This window comes from Saccharomyces eubayanus, chromosome IX, assembly GCF_001298625.1.
Source record: "Saccharomyces eubayanus strain FM1318 chromosome IX, whole genome shotgun sequence".
NCBI lineage: Eukaryota > Fungi > Ascomycota > Saccharomycetes > Saccharomycetales > Saccharomycetaceae > Saccharomyces > Saccharomyces eubayanus.
Window position 1 is genome coordinate 58736 of NC_030984.1, and position 14416 is coordinate 73151.

Consider the following 14416-nt stretch of genomic DNA (forward strand, 5'->3'; position numbering starts at 1 on the left):
AGGTAAACGAAAACCAAAAAAAATGGTTGGATAAAAAGCCAGGCATAATCATTTTTTTAAATTCTTATAGTACATCTTTCTAATCAGTGGGTGATGTTCCTTTAATTCTTTGTTTTTATTCGTGATATATTCCATGTATGCCATATCTTCACCACCAGCAAGACCAGCCAACGAACCTTCGCCTCTAACAGCTTTTGATTTGAATCTCTTGTGACCGTTTGAGCCTCTCCCAACAGAATTGTCAGCATCATCACCGGCTTCGATACCCGCGGCTTCTTCGTTTTTCAACAAGACTTCTTGCAAAAGTTCTCTACGTTCCCTTGGCGAGGCGTATGCCAGGTTTGGAATGTTTTCCATCCCATGTAAATGTGTAATAACTTTAAATGCGTAACCTTGATCTACAAGGAAAGCTTGTCTCTTCGTTGAATAATACATCTCTTGAGTATCCTTGGAAACCAAGGAGTAAAAGAATGCATTGAACCCTTGATCATTACGTCTTTTGGCTCTTAGAATTCTCCCTAATCTTTGAGCTTCTTGACGACGAGACCCATAGTGCGAAGAGATTTGGATTAAGCATGTAGCCTCCGGTAAATCAATGGACGTATCACCCACTTTTGATAAAAAAATGGTATTGATCTGGTCGTTATATTGAAAATTTTGTAGAATATTCATACGTTCTTGTTGTGGCGTGGAACCATAAATAAAAGGTTTCCCCATCTTCAGAGCATACTCCTGTAAAGCATAAACATTATCGGAAAAGACAATAATCTTATCGCCCCTTCTTTCATGATATTGAATTAAGAATTGACATGCTTGAAACTTGGTCGGATTCATGATGTACAACAGCATTCTTTTCCTTGCAGTTTCTCTTAAATATTCTTGATAAAACTCTGCTGTCATGGGACACCAAACTTCTGCACATTGAACGTTTGCAATATGCCCTTTCTGAGACAGTTCCATCCAATTTGCTTCGTAAAGTTTTGGACCAATTAAGAAATTCAAATCACCGATTTTATCATCTTCTCTAACCAAAGTCGCAGTCAACCCCAATTTGGCATGTGCCGCAATGGTGGAAACGACTCTACGGAACATTGCGGCTGGCACGACATGGACCTCGTCAAGAATAATGAACCCCCATTCTCTACCGGTTAAAAAATCCATGACTTTTTGGGAATCATGTGATCTGTTTCTTGTATTTGCCACCATTGAATAAGTGGATACAACCAAACCGGCTTCAGTTTGAAACATTTCCTTATTGTCAGAGGTGAAAACTGCACAATTTTCGGGTTGTAAGGTACACCATTGCAAAAATTGCTGTCTCCATTGCATGACAGACACTGACGAAGTACACAAAACAATTACCGATTTTTTGATAGTGCACGCTGCAGTAATACCAACCAAAGTCTTACCTGCACCACACGGCAAAACAATGATACCCGAACGAGCACGACCATTACCAAACATTTTACTTAGTGACTTTTCTTGGTAAGGTCTGATCTGAGTAGAGGGTTTCAAATCGATATCTAAATCTGGATTTCTATGGTCGTTTCTGAAATCATATTCTTCCAAAACGGGATAATCAATCTCTTGGCATCTTTTCTTAACGACTTCCACGGACTCATTGGCAATTTCAAAAGAATGAACTGCATCAAGGTCGTCGTCGTCATCGTCACGCTCGTTGTCGCCGCCAATAACTGCACTGAACACGGCCTCCACATCATTTGGATTAACGTTGGCAGCGGGCTTACCGCCCGGTTGTTGGATCTGTTGCTCTTTATCGTCCGCTGGTTGTGCTTGATGGTCACTATCTATTCTTAGGGGCCCAATAACGGAATCGTTTAATAGCATTTGTAAAATATCAGCTTGGGTGGTTTCGACGAAATATCTATTATGCTTAATGACCAGTTTCACTTTACCATACGAGATAGTGGCCCCCTTGATGAAGTTAAGTATAGATTCTGCCACGGGTACTTTGGACAGCCTATCCAGGACGGAAAGGATATCGTCCGTTTCCAACCCCACAGAAACGGCTGCGTACAAGGAATATGCTGTGATCTTGTATTCGTGAATATGGGAGGGCCTACTTATGGGTTCTGCAATAGTGACCAAAAAGTCTTGAGCTTGTTCAGCCAAAGGAGAGAAACTTTCCAAAATGATCCTACCGTCACTTGGGGAAATCCAAAGGGGCCTTGAAGCGTGATCCGGCCTTAACCGCAGATAACTAAAATCATGGCTTCTGAACATCCCTGAAACAGAATCTGGAACGAAATCTGCTGGTATATCGCTATTGTTGTCGTGCAAGAGCGCCTTATCCTTAGCGTCCATTTGATTCATAGAAGAATCCGTTGCGGCGGTATGCCTGCTACTTTTGGTCTTCTTCCGTATTTTCTTCAGTCCTGTAACCATGGCACCAGTGTCCCGTTCCTCGCCAACTGCAGTAAGCGTTTCCTTGCCATCTTCGTAGTTATCGTCGTTCTCTACATCAGTAGCTGGAGAATCCTCATCTGATGAGAAAAAGGCTCCCCCCATATCTGGGAAGATCTTTCCGTTGCTCTTGGTCTCGCGGCTTTCGACGTCCGTCATGGTTTCTCTGTTGCTAGTTGGGTTGCTGACAGATACTGCTTCTGCATTAGCGCAGAGGGACCCTTTACAAATCGACTATCCTTACTAATTAATGACCTTTTTCCTTTATACCTCTCAAAAAAACATCGTTGCTAGCGATTTGAAATTTTTTTTCACGGTGGCGACTTAAAAGAGAAGAGAAGAGTAGTAAGAAAGAAGCAGAAAGGTAGTGGTCAGTTGGACAAAAAAAGCGATTGAATCAAGCTTAGAGAGTCCAAGATGAGTGTACAGATATTTGGAGATCAAGTGACAGAAGAAAGAGCGGAAAATGCTCGTTTGTCGGCTTTCGTGGGAGCCATTGCCGTGGGTGATTTAGTGAAAAGCACGTTGGGCCCTAAGGGGATGGACAAGTTGTTGCAGAGTGCATCGAGCAATACTTGCATGGTGACGAATGATGGTGCAACGATCCTGAAGTCGATTCCGTTGGACAACCCAGCTGCTAAAGTGCTGGTGAACATCAGTAAAGTGCAGGACGACGAGGTTGGTGACGGTACCACCAGTGTGACTGTGTTGAGTGCAGAATTGCTTAGAGAGGCGGAGAAATTGATCGATCAGTCCAAGATTCACCCTCAGACCATCATTGAAGGTTACAGATTAGCCTCGGCGGCTGCGTTGGACGCGTTGGCGAAAGCAGCCGTGGACAACTCCCAAGATAAGACCAAGTTCCGTGAGGATTTGGTTCATATTGCCAAGACTACACTATCTTCCAAGATCCTGTCTCAAGACAAGGACCATTTTGCCGAGTTGGCCACCACTGCGATCTTGAGATTGAAAGGATCTACCAATCTAGAACACATCCAGATCATCAAAATTCTTGGTGGGAAACTATCGGACTCGTTCCTTGACGAAGGTTTTATTCTCGCCAAGAAGTTTGGTAACAATCAACCAAAGAGAATTGAGAACGCCAAGATTCTAATTGCTAATACTACTTTGGACACAGACAAAGTCAAAATTTTCGGGACAAAGTTCAAAGTCGACTCCACTGCCAAATTGGCAGAACTAGAAAAGGCGGAGCGTGAAAAGATGAAGAGCAAAATTGCCAAAATCTCCAAGTTTGGTATCAACACTTTCATCAACAGACAGCTAATTTATGACTACCCAGAGCAACTCTTTACAGATTTGGGTATAAACTCCATCGAACATGCGGATTTCGAAGGTGTCGAAAGACTAGCTTTAGTCACGGGTGGTGAAGTGGTGTCCACGTTCGACGAGCCAAGCAAATGCAAATTAGGAGAATGTGACGTGATCGAGGAGATCATACTTGGCGAACAGCCATTCTTGAAGTTCAGTGGCTGCAAAGCTGGCGAGGCCTGTACCATCGTTTTAAGAGGTGCCACCGAACAGATGCTAGACGAAGCTGAGAGATCCTTACACGACGCATTGTCCGTGCTGTCCCAGACCACTAAGGAAACAAGAACAGTCTTAGGTGGCGGTTGCGCCGAGATGGTCATGTCCAAAGCCGTGGACACTCAAGCGCAAAACATCGATGGGAAGAAGTCCCTTGCTGTGGACGCCTTTGCCCGCGCCTTAAGACAGCTGCCAACTATTTTGGCAGACAACGCCGGATTCGACAGCAGCGAGCTCGTGTCCAAGCTAAGATCCTCCATATACAACGGTATCTCTACTTCCGGCCTGGACCTCAACAACGGGACTATCGCCGACATGAGAGAGCTAGGTATCGTCGAGAGCTACAAGCTGAAGCGAGCAGTCGTGAGCTCAGCATCTGAAGCCGCTGAGGTGCTACTAAGAGTGGACAACATCATCCGTGCCAGACCAAGAACCGCCAATAGACAGCATATGTAACATACTTAGGATATATCTCGATATAACAAATCACCTACCATTAAAATTAGAAACACGACGCAAAAAAATTTAGAATAGTGAAAAACGCGAAAAATTACGCGTCCTGAACTTTTGGCAATTCGCGTCACAACCTATCTTTTCCTATTCAAGTAGTGCTCGAGCCCTGTGTCAAGAATGTAATAATGCCCATCGCAGACGTGGTCTAGGAATAGAGAACCGGTCTCCGCAACCTCAAAGCTCCCTGTCGAGCAGTCCACTTACTTGTCGAGTTAATTGCAACTTATTGAACTTAGTAACTTCTTTTTTTTGTTCTGCAAGCTCTCTTTCATCCTGAGGAGCACTAACTACAACCGCAACTACAAGACTAGAATAGCTGCTTAACAGAAAATACTATCCATTCTTCAAAAAACAACTTTCAGGCTCTAACATACACGTGAATAAAGAAGGATTTACAAATTATGGTACAGCTTCAACTTTCGTTATTGTTGGTACCTATTATATCGCTACTCCACCTGGTGGTAGCCACGCCCTACGAGGCATATCCCATTGGGAAGCAGTACCCTCCGGTGGCAAGGCTCAATGAGTCGTTCACATTCCAGATTTCCAACGATACCTACAAATCTTCCGTGGACAAAACAGCCCAAATTACATACAATTGCTTCGACTTGCCGGACTGGCTCTCGTTCGATGCCGGTTCAAGAACCTTCTCAGGCGAGCCTTCCTCCAACTTACTATCTGACGCTAACACTACACTATACTACAACGTGGTACTTGAAGGTACGGATCCTACTGATAGCACGACTTTGAACAACACGTACCAGTTCGTAGTCAGCAACCGTCCATCCATCTCTTTGTCGTCGGATTTCAACCTGTTGGCGTTGCTGAAAAACTACGGTTACACTAACGGTAAAAATGCATTGAAACTTGCTCCTAATGAGGTTTTCAATGTGACTTTTGACCGTTCGATGTTCACTAACGAGGATTCCATCGTGTCATACTACGGGCGCACTGAATTGTATAATGCACCTTTACCCAATTGGTTGTTCTTCGACTCCGATGAGTTGAAATTCACTGGGACTGCACCCGTAATCAATTCAGAAATTGCCCCAGAGACAAGTTACGATTTTGTCATTATTGCCACAGATATCGAAGGATTCTCCGCCGTTGAAGTGACGTTTGAGTTGGTTATTGGTGCGCATCAATTGACTACCTCCATCCAAAATAGCCTAATTATAAACGTCACGGATACCGGTAACATCTCATATAATTTACCTTTAAGTTATGTGTATCTCGATGACGATCCAATCGCTTCCGAAAAAGTGGGTTCTATAGACCTGCTCAATGCTCCGGATTGGATTTCATTAGACAATACCACCATTTCTGGTTCTGTTCCAGATGATATGCTCGGTAAAAACTCCAACCCTGCCAACTTTTCTGTATCCATTTACGACACTTACGGTGATGTGGTTTATTTTAATTTTGAAGTGGTCTCTACGACAGACTTATTTGCTATTAGTTCTCTGCCCAATATCAATGCCACAAGAGGAGAATGGTTCAGCTATTTTTTTCTGCCCTCTCAGTTCACAGACTATTCAAATACAACAGTCTCGCTGGAGTTCACTAATTCAAGCCAAAATCACGATTGGCTAAATTTCCACTCTTCTAACTTAACCTTGATGGGTCAAGTACCCAATAATCTCGAAAAGCTTTCATTGGCCTTAATGGCGAATCAAGGCTCTCATTCTCAAGAGCTAGATTTCAACATTATTGGTATGAATTCAAAAACAACTCACTCGAACCATAGCTCGAATGCTACATCTACAATGAGCTCTCATCGCTCTACTTCAACGAGTTCTTACACAACCTCTACACAGACCCAAACTATGTTGACCTCTACAGCTACTTCATCCTCAGCAGTGGTACCCACAGCAAACAAGAAGTCCTCTCACAGCAAAAAGACAGTGGCCATCGTATGCGGTGTAGTCATCCCTCTGGGCATCATTCTCATTGCCGTCATATTGTTCTTAATCTTCTGGAGACGTAGAAAAGAAAATTCTGACAATGAAAAATCACCAAATGCTATCAGCGGGCCTGATTTAGATAATGCTGCAAACAAGCCCAACCAAGGAAATGCCACGTCTTTGGATAACCCATTCGATGATGATGCCTCTTCATATGATGACACCTCGATAGCAAGGAGATTGGCTGCTTTGAACACTCTAAAGTTGGATGATCATTCCACGTCTGAATCGGAAATCTCCAGCATCGATGAAAAGAGAGATTCTTCATCGGTTATGGACATGTACGATGACGCATTTCAGTCCCAAAGCAAAGAGGAACTACTCGAAAAATCACCAGCACAGCCTGTAGCAAGCCCCTTCTTTGACCCTCAGAATAGATCTTCTTCAGTTTACATGGACAGTGAGCCGGCCGTAAATAAATCCTGGAGATATACGGGCGACTTACCAGCAGTTCCTGACGGTGTCAGAGACAGCTATGGCTCACAACAAACAGTGGATACAGAGAAACTATTTGACTTGGATGTGCCGCCAAAACAAAAACAGAACAACACATTAAGAGACGTTACTTTGTCTTCATTGGACCCATGGAACGACAATATTAATGATTCCTCGATAAAGAATACAAGGGCGCCAACGCCGAAGAACAAAACAACAAATGGTAACCTTCCCTTGCCAGATTCTCGTTCTGTAACAAATGGAAGAACACCAACAACAATGTCAACCTCGTCTTCTGATGATTTTGTTCCAGTCAAAGACGGTAAGACTTTCTGCTGGGTTCACAGTACAGAACCAGACAGACAACCAAGCAAGAAAAGACTTGTGGATTTTTCAAACAAGAGTAATGTCAATATTGGTCAAGTTGAAGACATTCAGGGACGCATCCCAGAAACGCTATGAATGCAGTAGCGGAAACGACTAATACACAGTTAGCTTATCTTATTTTCAATTTATTCTTTTAGCACTTTAAAGATGGTATACAGATACATATGCCATATATCTTATTTAGTTTTTTTATTTAGAGACATTTAATTTTAATCTTATCCTTTTATTTTTACATTTGGATTTAGGATATGGATCCAAAGATACTTTCGCCCTCTTCGTATTGTGAATACACTCCATCCAAGATTTTGTCATTACCACTGCTGATTAATTTTTCACTAAACTGATGAATGATTAAGGGTCCCACATCACACCCGATTAAAGAAAATAATTTTATTTTGGGATGTTGAAAATCACTGATATCTTCATCAGGTAAGTTTGCGTCCTCCTGGCATTTCACCCAATTTGAATCTCTTTCGACTTCTAGTTTTTCTTCTAAATTATCAACCTTTTTTCTTGTGTCTAACTTATGTCCTAATTCCAGTTCTACGGCATTAATAGCCACTTCAAATGTTACTGAATCATCGTTGATTTTAGGCAATTTTTCTAAATGTAAAATCAGACTGTTTAAGGAAGACCTAAATTCGTCAAATACTTCAGTTTCCGTAATGACCTGGTCATTTTTATTCACATGTTGAAGTTCACCAAAATCTAAGACATACTTTTCGATGCATAAATCGTTTTGCTTATTAATGATACAAACAGAAAACCTATATATGTGCGTCAGTTTAGAGAGGGTATCCAGTATAAGCTCTTCGATGTAATCGATCAACGCGGGATGTCTATTAATTGGGACGTACTGTGGCAAGTTGAATGACTGAAATGTGGTGAAATCGAATGATTGAGGTGGATACACGTTTCTATGAAAGAGGATCAAGTTGATATAACATTTCAAGTACACCTTTAGCCACTTTTCTACCCATTTATTCATAAAACCTTTTTCACAGTGATTCTTTTTTTTTTAAAAAATCTTAATTGTCACAAAATGGAAATGTGAGTACGTTCCTTTTAACTATTTTAAAGTGAAAAAAAAAGAGGTTAAAACAGTGACAGTTTGAGGCTATAGGATCAAAAATGAACTGCTAACGGACATATATGCGTGTGTATTTGCTCGCTCATTTATGTTTCTACGTATTTTTGGTTATTAGCAAGGAAAGAAATATATATTTTTATGAAAAGTGAAAGCATAATTAAAAGTTAGAATAAAAATGGTGGAAAGAAAAAGATGCCCGATTCACCTTCTTTCCAAGAAGCACCCAATGATAATGACTAAAATAAAAAGTATGTGCCATCTGTCGGCAGAATGTGTGGGGTAAACAGCGAGGCCATTATCTTCATCGCCTTCGTCGTGCGAATTGTTCACAATTTTAGTCTTATCAATGGGAATCATAAATTTTCCAAAGAATTAGCAATCTCATCCAATTCCTTCTTGGCTTCTTCGTATTTGCTTTGAAAATCTTCACATTTCTTTTCCCATTCGTCTCTCTCTTCCTCCAAAGCAACGATCTTTCTGCCCATTTGCTCAGAGTTCAAGTCTGCTTCTTTCAGTTTATCCATAGCTTCTTTTAATTTGGTTTCACTGTCTTCTAGTTGTTGTTCTAAGTCTTGATTCTTCTTGGTGTAGTTTTCATTATGAGACCTTAAATTGTTCGAGTCTTCAGCCAATTGTTTAGTTTCAGCCAATTGATGCTCTAATTTTTCTACTTCATGATCGAACTGCTCGTTCTTAGCAGACAATGCTTTGATCTCGTTTTCTTTCTCAGTATTAGATTGCTCTAATTCTTTGACTTGTTCTCTTAACCCCTCATATTTTTCCTGCCATGATTCAGATTCTAGTTTCAAACTGTTCAATTTCTCCTTGATCTTTTCCATTATTCCGATTCTGGTTAGACTTACTATCTCAAACCCTTATAACATAAAGGAAACTCATCAGACCAACATTCCTGATGTATACCTATTTATATTGCCTATTGTTGTTGAAACCCGCAAAGATATCCCGTGGCGCGTGACAATAATAAGTCAAACGAGCTTCAAGATAATGTCAGTTCTGTGTTGAAGAAAACTATTAAATTTATGTATATTTTATTTACTAACGTATTTCAGAAATGGATCACACGATGGGAGTCAGCATCTTACTTATAGTCTTTCTGGACACTTCATCTTGTTGAACAGAAGTCCAGATGTCATCCAATGATAATAAGTGTTGACTCAACTTTTCTTTTTTTAAATTGATGAATTTTTCGATCCTTTCTGGCTCATCTGGAACAAACATTTGAAAGATTACCAAGGAAATGCTTCTCAACACCTTGTGCAGACGGTCGCCTGTAGTAGTGCCCTTCCTTGTAGCCTTCCGTGCCCATTGGTCGAAATTGTCCGTGAACCATTTCCAGATCAATTCCCGAACGACTTCGTCTTGGGGTTTCCCCTTCTTGTTTAACCTCTTTTTAAAGTTGTAGTTGAACCCGAATAACGCCAGTTCCATCCCCTCGGATTCAATGTTAGAAGTGACAAAATTCAGAATCTTTTTCACTATGTCTAAATCTAGACAGAATCCAAGAGATTCAATTGCACTGTTTTGGATTGAGCTGATAGTTTCATCATTACTTTGGTTGTATAGGTTAACAATGTGGTTCGTGATACCAGCACAAGAGCTGTGTTTGACCAAATCAAATATCTTTTTCCACTGCTTAATGTTTGAACAATGTTGAGACACTACAACAAGGATGGAATTCACTAGTTCTAATGGGACGCTTGAACGTGGACCTTGCAATAAACGCTTGAAGTAAATTTGACACAATTCATCACATTTCTGAGAGTTTTTGTTCAAAAACAAAACTTGCGACATGACCTTCAGTTCGTAAGGATCTGTGCTCTCATCAAATTCGCCCTGGGGCCATTCAATCTTATCGAAAAGTGGAATAATTATCTTCTTTCTCAAAAAGGACTGTAATCTAGAGCTTGATAAAATGGCACGGTCAGTTGTTTGTAGAATTTCCAACCCCTTGGATAATGGGCCCCAATATTTTGATGGAATTTTTGAGGAGGATGAAGCAATGTTGTTCAATATCTCACAAAGACCAACTAAATGAATAGAACCCTGGAAACTTTCGTCACCGATAAACTGCGATAAGTCTAAGAAAATCTTCCAAAGGTCAATCTCGGATAGCGTACCTTCGATTATTTTATCGCTGATTTGGGTATAGCATTCTTTGGATTCGTATGAGACACGATAATAACCTTGTGCAAAATGGTTGAGCACCAGGACAGGATAATTTAACGTTAATGTTCTATCAGTCAATAAAACATTCTCGGTATCCAATGTACAGTCTGGCAAGACACCAAATAGGGGAATTTGGTATGGGACATCTTCTAATTGGGCTTTCTCATCGCTAGACAATTGATTGATAAATCTATGTTGGGTTAATTTTGTTTGAGTCTTTCCATCTTGTTGTTCTAATTCTACTTTAACGACAGGTAAGCCTGGAGTTCTTGTCCAAGATGAAACAAAATTAGTTATATTTTGAGATTTCAAAGTCTTCCCGATATGATTCCAGATATCCATGGGCTTGACGCTTCTTTCATGGAATGTTTTGGTATCTTCAAAAACACTCTGGAGACCCTTCTGTAAATGAGTATCACCTATAGCCAATTGCAAAGACCTCAGCATAACGATACCTTTTGCGTATGCCTCAGGATCAAAGATGTCGGATGTATGTGAGTTCATACTAGTCTTCCGCTGTGCAATCTGGGAGATACTTTTGCTATTGAAATCAGATGCGTCTTTGCACATGATGGGTTCTACTTGTTGTAGCAAATAGGGCTCTGAAGTCCAATATTGGGGCAAATCACCTTTCTGTTCTAGGACGTGGCATGCCAACCAAGTGGCAAAGGACTCATTGAACCAAAGATGCTCCCATGAGTCAAAAGTAATGTAGTTACCCATCCACTGATGGACCAGCTCATGAACAATGAGCTGTTGGGCTTGCTCTCTGATGGTATCGCTAGCCAGGGCACTTGGTGGAAGGAGTAAGTGATTTAGTTGAATGGTGATCATACCAAAATTTTCCATTGCCATGTCTGTCAAATATGGCAATAAGACGAAGTCCAACTTGGGCAGAGGATATGGGCACTGGAAATAGGATTCCAAAACAGGCAGATACTTTTGGATTGTGTCTAAGGTGAAAGTGGCATTAGCAATATCCCAAGGCGCATAGATGGAGACAGGCATGGTTATGTTATTCTGCAATTTGACTTCAGTTTTCAAAAACTCCAAGTCACCCAGGGCAAAACCAAACACGGAAGTGGTCATCAAGGGCGTCGTGGCGAATTTTACCAAATGTTTTTGCGGATTATCCAAAGTCTCAATAGCCTCGATGGGCGAATTGGAAACGGCTTTATACTGCGAGTTCATAGTAATGTTTAATTGAATAGTGGATTTGGCCGAAGGTTCGTCAACACAGGGGAAAATGTTACTAGCGGAAAACGGTTGGCAGTGCGTAGCCACCACATGGTTGTTGGAAGTTCCTGTTTTGGGATCCATGAAGTTTGTCTTGAAAATACCAAAAGTCGCATCGTGGTGGGTCTTTATGCTGCGGATTTTACCCACGTATTGGACGGACAAGACCAACGGTGATTCGTTGGACAATTGAATTGGCGATTCAGACTGGAAAACTGACCAATGATTTTGGGTGTCTTGAGACACTTTCAGATCGAATTTTGCAGAGCCAACGGTGGCATGCGCAGACAAAACAACCAAGTCCCTGGAATGCAGTTTGAACTGGGTGAAATTGTCCTCGATGGAGGCTAAAGAGGTGGAATTCGGATTGAATTTCAACTCGATCTTGGCCTTACCTTTGAAATTGGGCGATGACGGGTCGATGTCTAGGCACAATTCGTAATGGCATGGCACTACGGGATTCGACAAAGATAGCAGATTATCGGACATAATGTTTGATGGCGGCTGGGCTGGCGTTATGAGTCGTGCGCAATGGTGACAACCTTCTTTTCTCTACCACATGCATACAAGGTGAGGTTGCAAAACTGATTTTTCACTGAAAAAATACCGGCCAACCGTCAAATAAGAAATACGGGAATATACTACATAGTAAGGAATGGCAAGTATGCCAAGTTACATCAAAGAGACAGGATAGAGCTGTTCGAAGGCCCCTGTCGATGTTAAGAAGGAAATCCCACAGATGCTGGCATCCTGGAACGTGTAATCCCACTTTCCTAGCCCCTGCTTGGCGTGATCCAATGTTCTCCTACCCAGGAGTCCCAGTCTCGCCAAGAAGTACATAAGTAGACATGTAGAAACACATATATTTATGTATACTGATAGATATACGCGCAGATAGATACGGAAGCATAACAAGTCTACGACTGCAGGATGAAACTGGAATCCTCGGAGGAGATACAGCCTCTCCAACATGAATGGACGATGGAAGGACAGCACGAGGTTAGGCGACGCCGGCCCCTTGTCATCCTTCTCCGTGGTCACCTCCGGCAATAGCAGTGACTAGCAATGGCACAATGAACCCGTTCTTGTTTCGCCAAAACCCTCAGCGACCAATAATGGAGTGCCTTTCGCAGTATCTCAACCTCGCCGGTGGCCCGTGTGGGTTAAGGGAGGAGTATGCTGACCCTTATTTTGTCGAGTTACTTGAAGAGGAGTGTATATAAGGGGAGGGGTCTCTTGCAGGAGTCTTGTTTTCTTTGGGACTTTCTTGGCACAGGGTAGTTCTGGATAGACAGTTACGCCAATCAATCAAACAAGTAAGCAAGTAAACATGTCTTCAAGAATCATCGTCGGTAGTGCAGCGCTAGCCGCTGCCATCACAGCCAGCATCATGGTCAGGGAGCAGAGGGCCAAGGGCCAGGGAAGAGATGGCAGGGCCAGCGTCTGCTACAACAACCAGGACTACGGCAGCTCGGTGCCTCCGCAGTGGGGAAAGCTGCACAACATCAAGCAAGGACTGAAGGAGGACGCATTGTCGTTGAAGGACGCCCTGCTAGGCGTTTCACAGCAGGCCAGGGAGGAGGCTCCTGGTGCAGTCAGACGTGTGATCTCCGCAGAGGAGGACTCTCGGACACGCAAGAACTTAAGTCAGAAGTCCAAGGACTCTTCCTCGCAGAGCATCTTTAACTGGGGGTTCAGCGAGGCTGAGAGAAGAAAGGCCATAGCCATCGGAGAGTTCGATGTTGCGAAGAAACGGTTCGAAGAGGCTGTAGACCGCGGCGAGAAGGAACTCTTGTCCACTGTGATGAGAGAGAAGAAAGCCGCCTTGGACAGGGCATCCTTGGAGTACGAGAAGTACGGGAAGGCTGGGGACTTCAACGAGCTGTCGGACAAGCTGGACCAGCAGGAGAGGGACAGCAACCCTTTGAATCGTTTGCTGAAGAAGAACGTGAACAGCGGTAGTACCGAAGAAGCTGCTGCAAGAAGTGTGCGAGGCTGGGGTGAAACTGCCCAGGAGTTTGGTAGAGAGGAGATGGAAGAGGCCAAGAGGAACGCGTCTTCGCAGCCTAGTGAGGCCCAAAGGCGTCTCAACGAACTGAAGAAGATCAAGGAGAAGGGCTGGTTCGGTTACAACAAGGGCGAACAAAGCGAGCAGCAGATTGCTGAAAGAGTGGCCAGGGGCCTGGAAGGCTGGGGTGAAACTGCGGCCCAACTTTCTAAGGATGAAATGGATGATTTGAGATGGAATTACGAAAACTCGAAGAAGCAACTGGACAAAAACGTGTCGGACGCGATGACTTCATTGTCCAAAGCCAAGGAGGACTTGAAGCAGTATGGTAGCCATTGGTGGTCTGGATGGACGGCCAAGGTCGACAACGACAAGGAAGCTTTGAAAGATGAAGCTCAGAAAAAGTACGACGAAGCATTAAAGAAGTACGACGACGCCAAGGACAAATTTAAGGAGTGGACCGATAACGGCGATGGCAAATTTTGGAGCTCAAAGAAAAACTAGTTACCTGGCTAGTCGCACCGTTGTTCGCACATGACACACATATACATATTCAAATATATTTTATTATTATTTATTTACATTCGAAATCATTTTTTTTTTTTATTGTTTGCTAGTTGTGTCGGG

The 14416-nt window shown here is 42.5% G+C and overlaps 7 protein-coding genes across 7 annotated transcripts; 3 read left to right on the plus strand and 4 right to left on the minus strand.

Annotated features, from left to right (window-relative positions):
- Positions 1-48: 48 nt before the first annotated feature.
- On the minus strand, positions 49-2583 carry SSL2 (TFIIH/NER complex ATPase/helicase subunit SSL2; the record flags this gene model as incomplete). Its single annotated transcript, XM_018365762.1, has 1 exon — positions 49-2583. One exon carries the CDS (start codon positions 2581-2583, stop codon positions 49-51), a length of 2535 nt encoding a protein of 844 aa, XP_018221480.1.
- Positions 2584-2841: 258 nt separating this feature from the next.
- On the plus strand, positions 2842-4425 carry CCT2 (chaperonin-containing T-complex subunit CCT2; the record flags this gene model as incomplete). Its single annotated transcript, XM_018365763.1, has 1 exon — positions 2842-4425. One exon carries the CDS (start codon positions 2842-2844, stop codon positions 4423-4425), a length of 1584 nt encoding a protein of 527 aa, XP_018221481.1.
- Positions 4426-4883: 458 nt separating this feature from the next.
- Positions 4884-7343, plus strand: AXL2 (Axl2p; the record flags this gene model as incomplete). The annotated part of the gene is made up of 1 exon (XM_018365764.1): positions 4884-7343. The coding sequence occupies one exon, from the start codon at positions 4884-4886 to the stop codon at positions 7341-7343; it is 2460 nt and encodes an 819-aa protein (XP_018221482.1).
- A 166-nt stretch (positions 7344-7509) lies between these two features.
- Positions 7510-8256, minus strand: REV7 (Rev7p; the record flags this gene model as incomplete). Its single annotated transcript, XM_018365765.1, has 1 exon — positions 7510-8256. The coding sequence occupies one exon, from the start codon at positions 8254-8256 to the stop codon at positions 7510-7512; it is 747 nt and encodes a 248-aa protein (XP_018221483.1).
- Positions 8257-8711: 455 nt separating this feature from the next.
- Positions 8712-9197, minus strand: TPM2 (tropomyosin TPM2; the record flags this gene model as incomplete). The annotated part of the gene is made up of 1 exon (XM_018365766.1): positions 8712-9197. The coding sequence occupies one exon, from the start codon at positions 9195-9197 to the stop codon at positions 8712-8714; it is 486 nt and encodes a 161-aa protein (XP_018221484.1).
- Positions 9198-9435: 238 nt separating this feature from the next.
- On the minus strand, positions 9436-12270 carry TMA108 (Tma108p; the record flags this gene model as incomplete). Its single annotated transcript, XM_018365767.1, has 1 exon — positions 9436-12270. One exon carries the CDS (start codon positions 12268-12270, stop codon positions 9436-9438), a length of 2835 nt encoding a protein of 944 aa, XP_018221485.1.
- An 841-nt stretch (positions 12271-13111) lies between these two features.
- Positions 13112-14293, plus strand: OM45 (Om45p; the record flags this gene model as incomplete). Its single annotated transcript, XM_018365768.1, has 1 exon — positions 13112-14293. One exon carries the CDS (start codon positions 13112-13114, stop codon positions 14291-14293), a length of 1182 nt encoding a protein of 393 aa, XP_018221486.1.
- Positions 14294-14416: the final 123 nt, after the last annotated feature.